Source organism: Indicator indicator, chromosome 16 (assembly GCF_027791375.1).
Source record: "Indicator indicator isolate 239-I01 chromosome 16, UM_Iind_1.1, whole genome shotgun sequence".
Lineage (NCBI taxonomy): Eukaryota > Metazoa > Chordata > Aves > Piciformes > Indicatoridae > Indicator > Indicator indicator.
The window spans coordinates 10,582,027-10,599,461 of record NC_072025.1 but is presented as its reverse complement, the minus strand read 5'-3'; the positions used below and the strand labels follow the sequence as shown (position 1 = coordinate 10,599,461).

At 40.1% G+C, this 17,435-nt stretch overlaps 1 protein-coding gene across 1 annotated transcript in view; it reads left to right on the top strand.

Moving 5' to 3' along the window:
- The first annotated feature begins 5,492 nt into the window (after nt 1-5,492).
- TNFAIP8L3 (TNF alpha induced protein 8 like 3) overlaps nt 5,493-17,435 on the top strand; it is a 49,837-nt gene continuing 37,894 nt past the window's right edge. Inside the window, exons 1-3 of the mRNA XM_054388168.1 lie at nt 5,493-5,497; nt 15,156-15,515; nt 15,566-15,672. Coding sequence (XP_054244143.1) covers nt 5,493-5,497; nt 15,156-15,515; nt 15,566-15,672 — 472 coding nt within the window. The remainder of the gene's footprint in view (nt 5,498-15,155; nt 15,516-15,565; nt 15,673-17,435) is intronic.

Below are 17,435 nucleotides of genomic sequence, written 5' to 3'. Positions count from 1 at the left end.
CAGCAAAATAATTGCTCAGTTGGAGATAATTTAACAGTATATATTTGGTTCTTTCACATGAAAGAAAAACATTTGTGTAAGAGTTTTTCTGCATTTCAAAAACAGTCCTTACTTGTGAGGTTAGTAGCTCATTGTCTCTTCAGAATAAAACACAGTGTGAAAATAAAACCCCCATCAAGGTAGCTAAGATCTACATGCACACAAAAAAGGGCTTTGCGTGGCATTTCCTCTTAAGCATTGTGCTGTGATATTGCTGACTTGAGATTTCAATATCAAGTAAGGAAGAAGAGTTTTGAATACTAACTATGTGTATAAATTTACTTCTGAACTATGAGGAAGGCCAAACCCTGCAAATTTACAAAGTTACATTGTGTAAAGCCACTCACATTTTTTCAGGAACAGAATACAGTGGACATTTTTTAACATAGTTGTGATTTTCCCTCCTCTCTACTTGAAACAGTACAGGCCAAACCTGAAATAATTTATCTAAACTTTCTAATTTTCCAAGTTTTGTTGAATTCAAACAATTTCAGAGACATAAAAATTTAATGAGATAATGGCTCATGGAAAGATTAACAATGTCCTGAAAGTGGAATTACGTTGCATGCCTTTATATATTGCATTTATGCAATTACGAGTTGTGCGTCAGAGATTAAAGGTGAGCTCAATTCATTGGCTATTATGCAAAGAAAACGGACCAGCAAAGAAATTCTGCTACAGGATAAAAACAAAACACATCGACTGAGCTTTTTTTATCAGTTTCTATTTTTATTGTGTTCCTATTTCCCTTTTTGTTCAATAATGAAGGGGAGGGGATGTAGATGTCCAAGCTTGAGCCCCCATATGTAGAACAAAGTTTCCATTGCTGCACATTAGCAAACTGGATATTAATTTCTTCCAATTTTATTTAAACTTTGCCATGGGACATCTGTTCTTGTGTGCTGTGTTACATTGTTAACACTTTCTACATACTATTACAGGAACATGAACAATCATTCTGAAAGAATGTTCCTGCATTATCTGAAGTATTCTAGAATGTGCTTTTTAAAAATTAAAATGCCAGCACAGCGCTCTCATTATGGTAACAGCTGAATTTATGTTTCTAAATTGAGGATGTAAGAAGAAACCAGATGTAGCGCAAGACATACTGCAGTAACAAACATAGGAACTTAATGGTCATGTTATAACAGAACAAATAAGAGACACTTTCTCCCTGCTAAATCCGTGGATTTTATGAAAAGCAAATGGGACCTAGCACAAAATCAGATTCTTCTCCGGGTTATTTATTAGGAGCCAAAGCCCAAGTGCAGTACACTTTTGTACAGCAACATTAGCCCTATTTGTTCTTTTTTTGGTGAAAGGGAGATTGATCAAAGGTGGAATCAATCATCCTGATTCCTTTTTCACTTTAATGTCAATAAATTTCAGTTTATATAATCGAGGCTGAACCCAAACCAGATTTTTGTCTGAAGTGCCAACATTAACACTGCAAAGAAAACCTTATGGTTTAATCCATCATACAACATTCAGTTAGAGATGGGTGTCAATTTCTAACAAAGTACCATTTTATCAGAAACTGTTATTTGCCTAAACTGAACATCCTTAGAACAACATCATTATTTGAGAAAAGGAAGACAATCACCCTCAAAGTAAGGTTGGCTTATTTAAACCTGTTCTCTCTGTTGGCAGAAACTTAGACTGAAGTCTCTAATGATCATTTCCATGATCTTTTATTTTATAGTTTGGGGTTTTTTTTAATGACAGTATAAAAAGGTTTCCAGACTAATATGGATTGTGCTAAAACTCAAATCGGGGAAAACAATGACAAAACATTTTGATTAGATTCCTAAGCATCAGTTTAAGATTGCAAATATCTTTCACTGATGAGATCAAGAACAACTGCATTGATAGCCTAAATCCAAGGCTGTATGCCGGATTAAATGTGTTCAGGGTTTTTACCAGTGCATCACTAAAGCCACTAGGTCAATGGACCAGGGCAGGAAAGAAAACAAAGATCCAGCTTCCAAAACATCTTTATTTGGATCCTTAAATATTATATCTTCCGTGGCAATTTGCTTATGCACAAAAGAAAGAAAGTGTACAGAAAAATATGCTTATGCCTGTTTTGTCCAGTTTATAGGAATCAGGCTCTGGATTTTTATGTTGGAGTAATAATAATGAATACAAATGTGATCCCATATTTCAGAAGTGAAACAAACCAACAAGCTCTACATTAAAACCATCACATTTGCCATGCTGCTCCATGCAGTAGGGAACCTGCCCTCTAAGCCTGCTTTCCCCAGCCCCTCTCTAGTTCCAAACTGATCTCTTTCTCCCTACCACACCACTATATATATTCCCACAGTCACCCTCAATCACCATTTCACATTGTGTTACTCACTACCCTGGTTCCTCATGCTACATCTCAATCCACTAGCTGCTTCTCATACACCACTGCTACAGTGCCCAGGCCCTGGTGCCAGATTTAGCTGGTTATTTTTGCCATCTGCTGAATGACTAGGATACTTGCAGAGGGGCAGGCAGAGCACAGTACTGTAACAGGTGCACATGATGGCCAAGTCAAGTGACCCGTTACATCAGAGGGTCACCATTCATCAGGCTTCCTGACAGAAGCAGTACTAAGGCTTCAGTTAAAGTTACCCAACCACCCCAACTCATCCCTCACCTCCAGTGCTGCCCTACAGCTTACTCTTCCCACAGTATGCCACCTCTATTTACAAGTTCTTTGGCTCTGAGTTTTAACAGCAGTGAGAGGGTCACAAACATTCTACCTTTCTGCGAGACCAATAGTTCAAACAAATCCTGATTTCCAGGAACCGCTCCACAAGAAGGTCCTGCTTCTATCTTTACCAGAAGAGCTGTTATGGCTTTTAAAGGAAAACTGATAAACTCTTCAAGCATTTGTAGCAAGCCATTGCTGCCCACTCCAACTTATACACCAACAGAACTTTGGGCTGGCACCAAAAACGATGAGCTATGCTCCTTTTTAAAACAAATTTGGTACCACACAACAAAACATTTGCCATCCCCAAGTGTTACTCTGAGGAATAAGGCAAAGAATATTATTCCACATTTTACTTTTGATAAAGCCTTGTCATACATTCAGACCAAAAGAATGAATAACTGCAGGAGAGAATACATAATTAAATTTAAAACTTTGGGGTTCTTTTTTTTTTTTTTTTTTTCCCAGAAAACTGAGTGCAGAAATTGGCCAATGTTCTACTGAATTAGATTCTCAACTTTTTGGTAGAGGAGTCAGGTCCTGGTTTATGTGTTAGAAATCCTCAAGCTGTTACGCAAATTATAAAGACATACTTTGATACTACTATGTCAGGTATGATTAAAATGTGGCAAAGTCAACGCAGTGTATTTGCTCAAAGCAGGTATAGCTTTAAAATACAATATCTATGACTAATGAACACTCTCTGTGGACATCTATTTTAATGTAAGAGAGATTTACCCAAAACAGGTTTAATTTTTTTAAAAGTCTGATATAATTTAAATAAAACAAAGTTACTTTAAAATACCAGTAGTAAAATAAGTTTAAAGCTTTTATTTGATTCAAATACATTTTTCAACAAGTAGAAAACTGGGGAACATCTTTCAGGCATTCATAATTCACTGAATTAATAGAGTGGCTGAAGCTAAAAGTAGAAGATTACAAGGCAGCTGAGAACTTTGAACCACATATGTATAGAATGAGAGCTAATCCTCTTCTACACAGATATCTCTGCATTGATCACTCCACTGTAGCTAGGATACAAGAAAGGTGCATACAGTCTGACACATGAGCCAAGGACATAGTCGTTGTTCAAAATAAAGTACTACTTACATTTTTCAAATAGCATTCACAGCTGCCTTGTGGCATGTACCTAACAAGCATTCTTTATTGCTGTACTTACATTACAGTCTATTCTAACTGATTTAAAGTTGATAAAAGTCTAATTCAATTGAAGTTGCATTATCAGTAGCACTCATTTGTATTGCTTTTTGCTGAAGGAGTTTTATGTTAGCAAAAAGTAAAAGCTGAAAAGTTTTGGAAGATATGCTGAAAAAAATCCTGTCAAATCCGACTGGACTTTGCCCACCTCCACTACAAGACAAATGTATAGTGCAAAGAGTTAACATTTCCACTGAGAGACCCTCATCTGGACAAGAAACAAACTAATTAGATATGCCTTTAAACTTGCTAGCCTGCCAATAATCCAGCTGTGTTAAAATGGCAGACACAATGGTATGGGAGTGACATCCCCATCATAATAAACAGCTAAAACAGAGACAATTTCATTACAAAACAAAATGAACATTTTGTCAGCTGTTACTATAATACACAACTGCTGAAAATAGGGTTTCACAAATAATGATAAATATTCATTAGGACATCATTGAAAAACATGGCTCTAACTGAGCTGCCATTGCCAGTGTGTCCTTTTTACAAGTCATGATACCTTGTCCCTGGATACTAACTCTTAAGTGATTCTGAGCAATCACTTGTCCTAAACATCAGTAGAAAATGTGCATGTTTAGCACTTCACTACAGAATCTCAATGTCTCACAGCACTGTGCTTTTAAAGAGGAACAAAAGGAGAATAGGGTCTACAAAGGCAGATGGTAGGCAGCCAGGGAGAAGTCATGCTGGGTTGCTGACCAGCTAAAAAAAAACAGAGGAAGATGGTCCAGTAGACCCATTGTGGAGAAGACAAGATGAGGACTTGGCAGGAGGTAGGAGGAAATCACACAGTTTGCCTCAGTTGCTGCTACCTCCATTCCCTGAAGTACAAGGGGTCGGAACAATGTGGAAATTGGCAAAAAAAATGGTAGCCTTGGCCAATTCACATGACCAACAACACTTGGCACAACTGCCTCTTTCCTCTCTCCTATTGTCATTGCTTAGGCTGCCACAGTTCCCATAAATTGCTTTAGCTATTGAAGGAATATGCAGGTTGAGCATGCTTTCAAAGAAGGGATTAGCATATCAACAAGTATTATATCCATTTGATCAGGTGTAATGACGTTCTTGAGAAGACAAGAACAACAATGTCTGCATTGAAGGTCTGTTACCCCTCATTATGTGAGAACTGCAAATACAAGTATATGCTTATGTACTTATACTGCTCCTGCAATCTCATAAATCTATTCATTAACTCTGAGCTATACTGATGGCACCTTTTATGCATAGATAAAACTAAAACAGGAGTTCCTGCTGTTTCCTTAACCTGCCTGAGAGAGGCAAATGCCTGTCTCTCTCTCTGACAGTTGTGTAATCTCGTATTAACATTTTAAAGGAACTAAAGTAGTAGAAACCTCCTCAATTATTTTAGCATGACATTTTTCTGCCAGTTTAGCTGTCCTTACTGATTCCTGGGTGGAGGTGGCAGGTCTTAGACAGCATCGTGACAATAACAGCAGAAGTAGAGTGACAGCACTTACAGAGAGGGAGGGCAGAAGCAGGCCTGCTCCTTTCAAGCGACATGAGGTAGGCTTAGCTCTGCTACCACTCTGTATGCTGACACACTGTGTAAGGAAAACTCATTTTGTGTGGTGAATTACACTGGTCCCTATTTATCAAAAAAAGAAAACAGAAAAGCCCACATGCCATGGCAGAACATATTGCAGCATTTCTATCACTGACTTTCGAGTTCTCCCATTACAAAGAAATGCAGTCAATCTGTCCTGGCTTCCACACAGATAATATATATTTACATATGTACATATGAAGACATGTGTGTATATGCCCTGGTTCTGCAATGATCACCTGGTTTCTATGTGCCACCACCATGCACAAAGGTTTAAAAGATGCAGATGGAGCTATACATCATTATGAAAAAAAGATAGTTCAAATAATTATAACAGCATCCCATCCTTTGAAACATAGGTTCTTACTTTGTAAGAAATATGAAGCATCAAAACTGCCACAGCTGTCAGACTGTCTGCCATGGATAGCCGGACAGGTACAATTCTAAGCAGCTAGCACAGCCCTCCATCTGCTGGCTACCCTTAGTGTAGGTGGTTTGCAAGTCACTAATCAAAAATTGAAGTGGGAACTCTCAGTCAGAACTTAGACCTACTACAAGACAAGTTACCTTCTTTGTACTATACTCAAGGAGATTTTTATCAGCCAATGGATTATACAAATTACAGAACCTAAAATTTATAAAGATACAGATCTTAATAAGAAAAAAGTATGCTGGAAAATTGAATAGACTATTTCATCTATTTACCAATCAAGACCAACATCACTGTCAAAACTATTTTTTCTTTTCCCTATATTTTTTGCATAAACATTCTGCACTGTGTCCTAATTGGCCACTGTCTTATCAAATAGTCTGGCAAGGTAACAAAATCAGAATACTTAGAGAATACATAATTCATAAAAGGCCTCTCTTTCTCAATAAGCTTTACCTATGAAAACACTTTAATGATAGCATGTAAAATTTGACAGAGAAGAGGGTAGGTAAAACCTCCCCGTTACCCTGAGTAGATTACCAAGAAAGAGAGTGAAGAAATGGGGGAGAAAAAAATAGATCACTGTCTGTGACAGGAGGTTGAATTTTCAACAGTCAAATATCTGAGACACAAAATTCTCCAGATTGTTCCAGGAAGCAAATGTAGTACATTCCTCACCGATCCCTGGAACTCCACCAATCTAAGTGCACAGGCAAGAACAGAATTTCTTCATAAATCAGAAATAACAGAAACAGTGAATAAAGGCTGAGTCATCACAACTAGAACTTCAGCTTCCACCTACACCTCTTACACATGCACATAGAAGATGAACATCATTGTTTATGAACACTGACACATCTTAATATCAGATGAGTCATTACACAAGGTATTTCAGGATTCATTTTATCATTGCATGTGAGAGGGATACAACAAATCGACTGCTTAAATCCAACCCACATATGCTTTGTCCAATGTTTTGTAGGGTTGCCTTTTTGTATAGTATTTTTCAACATCAAGAGCAACTCATTTTAAACAAAAGTCCCTTTCTTGTTACCTCAGAGTTGGTTTGGCTAGTGTTCAGTGTGATACTCTTTGGTCTGTAGTGTTAATTGTACATATCCTTGTACTTCTTACATTTATTTTGATTTATACCTCTTAAATCCATCTTTAAGTTAAAAAAAATTTATGAAGTTACACCATCTCTCCTAACAGCTCCAGTAGTTCACATCAAAGTTTTATTGCAATGGTGCCTCAACTGCAAATATTTGAATCAGTCCTCATTCCTACTGCATGATGCTGTGAGGAGGGGACAGCAATACCACAGACCCCATGCCTCCTTCACAGTGTCATTAAAGTTCTTGACTCCAGCGAGTCATCCGAACAAAGAATACTGTTCTTCAGTAAAAACATGAGTAGCCAGGTACAGTTTTACCCCAGATAAGATATTTTTATCTCCACAATGACATCAGATACTATGTTAGATTTTTCTCTTCAAATTACCAGCACACACTTAGAACTACATCGTACCTAGCTGATTTTAACACAGCTCTGAACACTGTTTTGGGGGACACAGTCTCATTAATAGGATGGTGTTCATTGGGCATAATTTTATGTTAATTATGGAGTACAGTCCCAGTTCATTGTCCTTCAAAATGGTGGAAACTTTGTCTCATCTCTTTATCTAATGAAACAGCATGCTTGCTTGAGTACCCTGACATTCTCCTGCAGCTTTTCAATTTGTAGACTCTCTGATGGCCTTCTATAATGCTTAAAAATCTTTCATTATAACACCTGCTGCAGCAGCTGAACTGTCCTTGGGCTTGTGATATCCATGATGAACCTCTGCAGTGATTCATCTTGCTACTCACCGTTACTGTTTATACAGAGCTGAAAGTGTTGTTATATAACCAACCCATGACGGATACTATCTGAAATCTGTTGGTTTACTTTTGTTCTCAGTAATTAACTGGGCTTCTTAGCCAAGTACAGAGAAAGAGGGCTGTGATTCTCACATTCTAAAACACATAGTGCTGCCTCCTCTTCAGGTTTTGCTCCACATGCTGCTGATCAAATCATCCCACACTAGCATCCTTCACATCACTCAGCTCCCCTGTCAGAGTCCAACGCCTCTGTGGTGTTCAAGTGCTTCCTGTGAGATACTGAGCCTCTAATTGTACCTGCTGGCCTGAAAACAGGCAATGATCAGCATCTCTTGTGACTAGAAATTTACATGGTATTCTTTTCAAATCCAATAGACATTCTGATATTAATTCAATGAGATGCTTGGTAGGAACAGTTGTTAAACTAATGACTGGGTTGTCATCTTTGTCTCTAAATTGCCTTACAGATAGTGGATCTGATTCTCCCCTGCCTACAATTTCTGGTCTGATTTTTTAAGTATTACTTATTTTAAATGTGCATAACAAACCAACTGAGAATACGCCCCACTGACAAATATTATAGCTTCTGTCTTTAACAAAAAGAAACCTTTCAAGAGTTCTACTTTGAGCAGGTTTGACTGGTTCTGCTTTAAGCAGAAGGTTTGGATGGTCCACCTCCTGAGATGTCTTTCAACTTATATTATCCCAGGATCCTAAATACTTCTACTACTACAACTTGTTCAAATTGATTGTCAGCCATACACACTACACAGTTAAATGTAGCACTGCTGTATTGCGCATTGTATAATCTTTTTTTCATGGCCCTTTTCTTGGTATATATTTCACAAGAGTAAAGAGACTGAATGTAATAATAACGTAAGTTGAGACTTCAAGTATATCAGTGTTAAGCTTCCCCACTGCAGCTCTGTCCCGAAATACCACTCTACTTGAGGTCTTCAGCATGGAGGACTGATGAAAGAAACTCAGGGTATTTTTCTTTCCCTTCAGGAAGCACTTAAGGATTTCTTTTTGTTTCTCTAGATCCAATAGGAAAGTACTAAAACGTAGTTTATGACTGCAACTTGCTTGTCTTCTCTTTTTGCCCTGGTCCCAAACCTTGCGATCCTTTTCAACCAGATAGTAACTTCCTCTCCACCCTTGCAGAACATTGATAGCAATTGCACCAATTCTAATGCTCAGTGAAATGGTTGTTTATCACAGAATCATAGTGGGGAAACAAGAATGAAATCATTAAGTTTTTTTGTAACTTCTTCCTTTGGGAAAACGAAAAAAAACAAAACAAAACAAAAAACAGGAGCTGCCAGATAACAAAAGGATTCTGCCTAAAAGCACACAGTCATGAAGATTGCAGCTGGGGCTTTCTTTCAAAACATCCTAGCTTGAATGCCAAATCTTGTATTGGTATGTTTTCTTACTGATTGCCAATGGCAAGAAATGTGGAGAACTCACTGAAGGACTATGAATAGTTGTCAGAGTCCTTTACATTTCCATCTTCTTGAAAATTCCACTAGTATTAGAAGAAGCTTTTGTAGAATCATAAAATGGCTTAGGTTTTATAGATGTTCTCTAGCCCTTCCAGCTACCTTAGCTGCAAAGAGGACCCAAGATCTACAATCCAAAAACCTCTTCCTACAAAGGTAAACACTCTAGAGATATACCTACCCCTGGGCAAATTTGTATTGCCCAAGTTGAATTCAAGTCATTCATATATTGTATTTATGGGTACTCTTGAGTTCCTCAGTGTGTGCAAGAGAAATAATTCATGTGAAAGTGGTCCAGACAGCAAGTTCCTAAGTAATTTCATTCCCTTTACTGGGACTGTTGTAGGACTATATGTAATCTAATTGCCTATGTTGCGTGTTCCTAAGACTAATTCATAAAATGCAATTTTATGTCTGGGTTGATGACATTTAGTTATTTATAGATAGGTGGGTAGCAGAGTGCTTTTTGCCATGCCTTAAGAAACAGTCATGAGGTAATCCCCTCGCACTGTCGGATGATGATGTTTCCATACTGTTCTAAAAATCACATCAAGCTCCACAGAAACCACAAATGAGTACAGTAACATTCTGTGATTTCAGCAGTCTGTGGACATTAGTAAATTATTCCAAAAAAAAAAAAAAAAAAAAAAGAGGCAGCTTTCTGTCTTTATGGTTTTCTCTCAGATTATGATTCCCTTTAGTCCAAAGGGTGATATAAATTTTAGCAGAAGCTCTACACCAAGACTGTTCTCAGCTGTTACATCACTATTTCACTCACAGGTGCATCATTCCTGGACTGAAATCCACACTACTGATTGATTCAATCACCTTTACAATGTGCAGATACATCTTTGACCTGTAAAATGGGAGGCACAGCATCCAGCATAAAAGAGAAACCACATCTAGCCAGCTGCAAAACACCACATGCTTTAAGGCTTTTACTGATAAGATCCAACTTGAAAAACATTATTATGTTTCTACACGAATGTGCAGCTACATGGATCTCAGAATTTCTCTTTTGTGGGAAAGCATGATCTACCATGCCTTAATTCAGGATGTCTAGTAAATTTTATAATGAGGATAAGTACTAGCCTTCAAAACACAACATGATCTGAAGTATTTGGTGGATTTTTTGTGTGTTAAAGAATAGAAGAAACAAATATAGAAATAACCACAGAAAGAATCTACTTTCTAGTATATGAATGTGTGTAACAAACATTGTGATTATAGGAAAAAATGTGGATGTTTGCATAAAGAACAGGATTAGAAAATTTAATGAAATAACTGATGCTAGCTACAAAGCATTCTGGAAATACAGTACAGTATAGGTCCCCCATAGTTTCCTAGCAACTAATTTTTATCTGCATTCTCAGAGCATCACAAGTTGTGGAATCCTCCTACACATAATTTGAAATCATAGATGAAAATGAGGATGACCCATCTTCCAGACTAGGAGGAGAGACCTGTTTAAAATCTTGATGAAACACAACTCAGTAGCAAGCAGCATCTGCTGTTGGTTTAACCATATTTTACTTGCCTCTTAGGTCAAAGGCTTTAATGTAGTAATCAGGTAATCAACCCTTGTAATGAAGAGCATAACTCAGTAACACATGGAAAGTAAGGAATGTGACATATTTTAAAATAACCTCAGTGACCAACACAAGAATTAAAAATAATTTCCAAAGACAGTGGCAGACAGGAAAATGGCTATTTTCCCAAACACAGAACAGAAAAAGCAGAAACAAAATTGATGTTTTGACTAATCAGTCTCATCCTTTAATAGTATCCTACCTGTCATGGAATTTAAAATTGCAAGTAAAATAAGCATGTAATTTATCAGGGCTTTAAAGTAATAATGTCTAACTCTCTGCTCATAGAAAACAAGTGAGGCATATAACCTAACCAATAAAACGTCTACACAAGATTTCCTCCAATTTTCCACCAACCAAATGAACAGATATATTTTCAATCTCTTACCACTTACAATGCCAGGTTATGAATGCAAGAGTTTGCCAACCTACAGCAAATTACATGCATAACTTGCAAGACAGGCATCCTTTTAAAGCACAGGACAAATTACCACCCCACAAGACAATAGTTGTTCATGCTCTGACGGTAATGGTGCAGAAAGTTTTTTATTTTCCCTCCATTTTTTGGTGGCATCAGTGTATGTGCATATATTTCATGAAGCAACCCAAAACCTGCTACAGTACATTTCATGAGTGTATCAGCCTACAGGTGATGCTTCTCTTTAATACATTCAGTAACAATGACACTTGGATATGAAAGACAGAATGCCATGAACTATGATGAAAAATATTAGGCAACAACACTGGAAACAGTACATCCTAGGGTAGACATTATTTAAATAACATGAAGGAATTATTTGTGAGGAAAAGAAAATCCTACATTTTTACATTAAAAACCAAAAAAGAAGATGCAATTCTACCCAAGTGTCTTTACTGTCTGAAATAGACAAGTCAAACAAAAACAGTAGTGCAGAGCAAGCTCTGTTAGATCAACAGACAAAAGAGAGTGTGCTTCCTGCGATAGGTTTTAAAGCTCAGTTTGAAGGCGGAAACCCTGTGTAGCAAAGCATAGAAGCAGTTTGCCAACCTTTTATTTAGCAGAAATGGATAACCTAGCAGTTCAGGTGAAAGTCTGTGCTCCACATTTGACTTGAAATCACAGCTTCCCAGTACCTCATTTCCCTCTCTCTGAAAGAGAAATATTATTATCCTTATTTCATAATAGTTCTGTAAAGATAAATATAATAGACATAGATGGGTAGTTGGGTTACTTAAGTATTTAGGATACAATGAAATTGTATTTGTGTGAACATGCAAGCATGATTTGCAGGCAGAACAGCCAAAAAGCCTGAATCCCAAAAGCTCTCACAGGCAGATCTCCAGCACTCCAATACAATGAGTAGGCAGAGAAGGATTTCAGATAAATTCCATGTGGAATGAAGATCAAGACCAGATGCAGCTGAAATGTGGAGGAGCCATACAGCAATGTAGCCACTAGAGACAGCATCATATAACTAGAAACAGACGAAACACACGGGACAGGTCCAATCTGCTGCTACCAGCTCCCCTGGTAAGTCAAACTCTTAAGAGATTTGCAAGCAAATGTATAAACTGAGCCTTGGCAAAAGACATTCCGGTATCTAAATACTTTAACAATCTTTAGGTCTACCTTTGTAATAGAGGAAATTATTACAGACACAGAGCTTCAGCTTATAACTATAAATATGTGATTGCACTATTTGCACTAAATGCAAAAATTAAGTAGTGAAATGCCGACTGCATGGAGTTTCATTCAATGTGCATCAAGCTAGTACATATAGTGCTGTTAACAAACCTTCTGTGCTTTCCTCTGCACCAGTATTATGAGTGGAAACTATGAAGTTCAGAGCACATGGAATTTTCCAGGTCACATGTTAAATCAAGCTCCGGACTCTGCTGGGCAGAGAATATTATAAAGGAAGAAACCTGAATTCTAACCATATGTTTTGAAATGAAACAATATGTTAATTCTGTTACAGCTGAAAACTTTAATAACTGCTTCACAGTTTGCAGCAAGGAGGGAAAGTCATCTTGAAGCAGCACTTATTGTGGAATAGAAAGTAATTATAGCACAGTAATGGGATGCCAAATGTATGTATCACAAGTCTGATACAATATAATATTGGTTAAATTATACCATTTCAATAATAATGTTAGTGTTGTTATACAGGTATTAAGTGAGATCTGGGGTTCACTTCAATTATTCCATGCCAAGACTTACGTCTGTCAGAGGATTATGAAAAATAACCTGTTCTTATACCAACTGAACTGTGATCAGTGGCAGAGAAATGTGATTGTTCAGAGTTTAACATTTAATTGCAATTATAGCATAGGTTAGTCAGTCAGGAAAAAAGCCCACACAGAAAACAGGGTAAGGTCGGTGCCTAGAATACCTTGGAAGCACATACAGAGCTGCGTTGTGTGAGGTCATTCCACAGCCCAGAATACACTGTACCAGGCAGCCCCCTTTGCCACTGAGGGGGCAACAGGAGTTCCAGTGTACACACATCCACACATCTCTGTTTTTTTCTTTACCTAACTAGAGTTATTGTTATAGTTTCAACAAATTATAGACAGTTCATAAAATAAATCAATTGTACTCACATACAAACTTACTCTTCGTATTAAACAAAAAAAAAAAAAAAAAAAAGAGAGATAGGCAGAGACGGACTAAACACTTTCCAGATCTCTGATCCTGTTCTTAGTGTGCTGTTATTATTTTTTGTGACTTAAACTTGCAATTTTTCTGTTGCTATGTTGTTTACATCATGCTTGGAGATTCCCTACACCTTCTGCTTTTTAGACTTTGCACTGGCTCCTCACAAGAATCCTAAAATCACTTAAATGTAAATGTTTTTTCCTTATACGATACTTATTTATGGGATTCTAAGCAGCAGTATGAAATTTAATGAAAGCAATTAAAAACAAAAGTCAGAACTCATTTTCATGGAATAAAACCCACATGTCCAATAAAACCCAAAATGTATAAAGGTTACAGGCCCAGGGCATGACTGCATTATCAATTTGCTTAACTAACTTTTCACTCCAGAGGCTGAGATTTTTGTATGTAAATTCAAAATATTGAGGTGTGTATTCCTGGGCCAGAGAGATTGAGGTCTTCTATCTCCTTGGGCTCAACTTGATTTGAAGGCAAGGGAGCATGCCAGGATTCATCTTAGAATGTAAGGCAAATTCTGGCTTCATTTTTACTGTTGTAGTTCTGGTTCTAACACTCAACATTGCATAGGAGAAGGCATCACTGAAAAGAATTTGACAGGGCCCTTTACTTTTGAAAAGCATGTAACACCCCACCTTCTCTTTCCTCCCCACCCCCCCCTTTTAAAAATGTCACACTATACAGAAAAAGTCTTCACATTTGTCAAGAATGTTGGACATAGTGTGACATTAAATAACTTCACATATGCAGCTTCAAAGCAGTGTGCAGGCATTGCTTTCTCCAGTAACACGGATCTGCATGAGTTTGGGGGAGAGAGTTATAGCGTAAAGAAAGATATCCATGATCAACAGCTGCAGGCATAAACCTCTGCTGCAGACTTCAATAATCTGTAGGTAAATGTTTGAGGCACTGGATAGCTTTTAGGATGTGACATATCTATGGATCAGCTAGATCTACAAGGTTTGGTTTAGGATACTACTTGGTTCCCAGTTAGAAAAGTACTTTTACTGCTACTTTCCTTGGATTTTGGTGGTAGAATTCAAGTGATCTTTGGCCTGTAACAGCAAGAAAAAGCAGAAAGGAGTAAAAGCAAAGGGAAAGAACAAACTACCTAACCTCAGAGCTGAACAAGTGGACTCCACAATTTGAATTAATGGATGGCTTGGGACTGTAGTAGCATATAGGACACAAGCAAAGCCTGCAAAATTCAAACTATAAAGTTTTCAGGCTCAACCACTCAAAACATTTATCATACCCTTTATTTACCAAACATCGCACTGCCTCCCTAAGCCTGTCAATACTGTGCAATCAGGCAGCAGAAATATTCCTTCCACTATTCTTCTGGACACTAATATACAACAAGAACTGACACTTCCAGTATTCTAATGACTATTTTTTGAGGAAATCGGTAATTAAGGAGAGCGAGCTAGAAAAGAGCCAAGGCGACTGTCGAAAGTCAAAGGAGATGCCCGCAAGAAAAACAGAGATTAAAAGACAAACGGAACCCACAGTGGCAGCCAGTGTAAAAGACTATAATTTCGGTCCTTCTTGCGCTACTAAGTTCTCTCCTAGGAGCGGCTCCTGCCCTCCGCGGAGCGGGGAGGCCGCAGTTGTCCGGCCTCAAGTCCCAGCTGTCACCCCGGCCACCACAGCGGCATTCAGCCGGAGGGCGCGGCCGAACCCCGGAGGCTGGAGAGATTGAGCCGCCTGAGAAACCAACTTGTGTAACAGCCTCGGGTAAGAAGCCGTTTCTCTGCCGCGCCCCCGCTGCCTCCTCCCCTCGCCGGAGCCCGCCCGTCTCCGCTCCTCCTTTGCAGCCAATGGCACTAAGCGAGGTGGCTGCATGTGGTGGCGCGGACCAAGTGCTAAGGCAGGGAGCAGAGGAGGAGGCAGCAGGCGCTGCTCGCCGCTCTCTCCCGGCTCCCGCTCTCCGGCTTCGGGCACCTCTTCTGCCAGCGGCTGCAATCCTCACGCCGCCCTCCCTTGCGCTGCCCCTCGGTCCCTCTCCCCGGCTGGTACCTGTAGCATGGACTCGGACTCCGGGGAGCTCAGCGAAGGCGAGCTGGTCTCACCCGCAGGTAAGAGGAAGGGCTGCTGCCTGACGCACCGGTGCTGGCCAGCCCCACGAGCGGTGGGCCGGGGGAGCGGTGGCGAGGAGGAAGGGGTCTGTCCCTCGCTGCCTCCGGCAGAGGGGCTGCGTAGGCGGGGCGCAGCTGCCAAGCGTGTCCCCGCCAACCGCCCCTGAGCGAGCCGCTGCCAACCGCCCCAGCACGAGCCCAACCGCCCCAGCGCGAGCCCAACCGCCCCTGAGTGAGTCGCTGCCAACTGCCCCAGCGCGAGCCCAACCGCCCCAGCGCGAGCTCCGCGGTGGCCGGCGAAGCGAGCGGCAGGAGGCTCCTCCAACGGCTTCTCGGGCAGAGGCACCCCGCGAGGCGCGGGGAGGGGTGCGGCCCGGGTCTGGGCTCCTCTTTGCCTTCTGCCAGCGGAGAGAGCTTCCCTGAAGAGTCACAGTCGACCATGACGCGAGAGCCGGTTAAATTCGGTGCTGGCATGGGTCTGATGCATTGTGCTTCATAGCCAGAGGCAGCAAAGTTTTTTGGGTTCGGTTAGGGCGGTTTTGCTATCACTGCAGGACTACAGCAGTCGCCCATGTCATAAAATCCTCCGACTGTTTTGTTTGGAAGGGACTTTTAAGATTAAATCCAACCGTTAACCCAGCATAGCCAGGTCACCACTAAACCAGCACCACATCGACAGGGCTTTTAAATCTCTCCAGTGATAGTGACACCAGCACTTCTCTGGGCAGCCTGTTCTTAAGGCTTGACAACCCTAATATCTAGCCTAAAACTCCCCTGCTGCAACTTGAAGCTCTTTTCTGTTGTTCTATCACTTGTTACTTGGGGGAACAGTCCAAACCCCATCTCATTGCAACTTCCTTTCAGCTAGTTGTGGAAATTGATAAGGTCTTCCCTGGACCTTCTTCAGGCTAAACAACCACAGTTCCCTCAGCTGCTCCTTACAAGATTTGTGCTCTAGTAGACCTCTCACCAGCTTCATTGCCCTTCTTTGGACACACACCACACTTCAGCACCTCAATGTGCTTCTTATAGTGAGAGACTCAGAACTGAACCCAGTTGTTCATGTGCAGCCTCACGTCTTCCTCAGAGACCAGCACACAGGTCCCTCAGGCTGCTGGGCTTTTGTTTTCAAGTCCTAATTTGTCACCAAAAGCTATAGAGCTGCTGATGACTAGCTGCTGCTGCCCACATAGTTCTTAGATGAAACAGAAGGAATAAATAAATAAACCCCTCTCCTGCCATTTCCGAATCTCCACATTCCTGTCCTCTGCACAAAACAAACCCCTGCTGATGTGCTGTAAGCAGAGGCTATCCTGCATGACCAGTAAATGGCGACAGTAAGCTTGTATGAAACCGAACATATACAGAAGTAGGTTTGCTCTACCAGTACAGCTTGCATCCACTATGGGTCTGCAGAGAACTGCTGCCAGCTGAAGGCCACCCCCATCCCCATGAACATCCCCTCACCTCCAATGCTTCTTCAGTCAGCTGTGGTGGTACCCTGCTATCAGCAGAGTAGACTGCAGTGGTATCACACACATGGCTAGCATGTGACAGGCACCAGGTGAGCACTGACACTAGGTGCTGAAGGGACCTTTCTGACCTCCAGCTTCTCATGGTAGAGTGGCAACACCTTCTCTGAAGCTATTTAACTGGCATCAGACATAAGTAAGCACAACTGTAATGGTGTCTGAAATTGACCTAACAATCATAATAAATCCAAAGTTACCAGGTTATGTTACAAGATCTTTGAGAAAAATAAT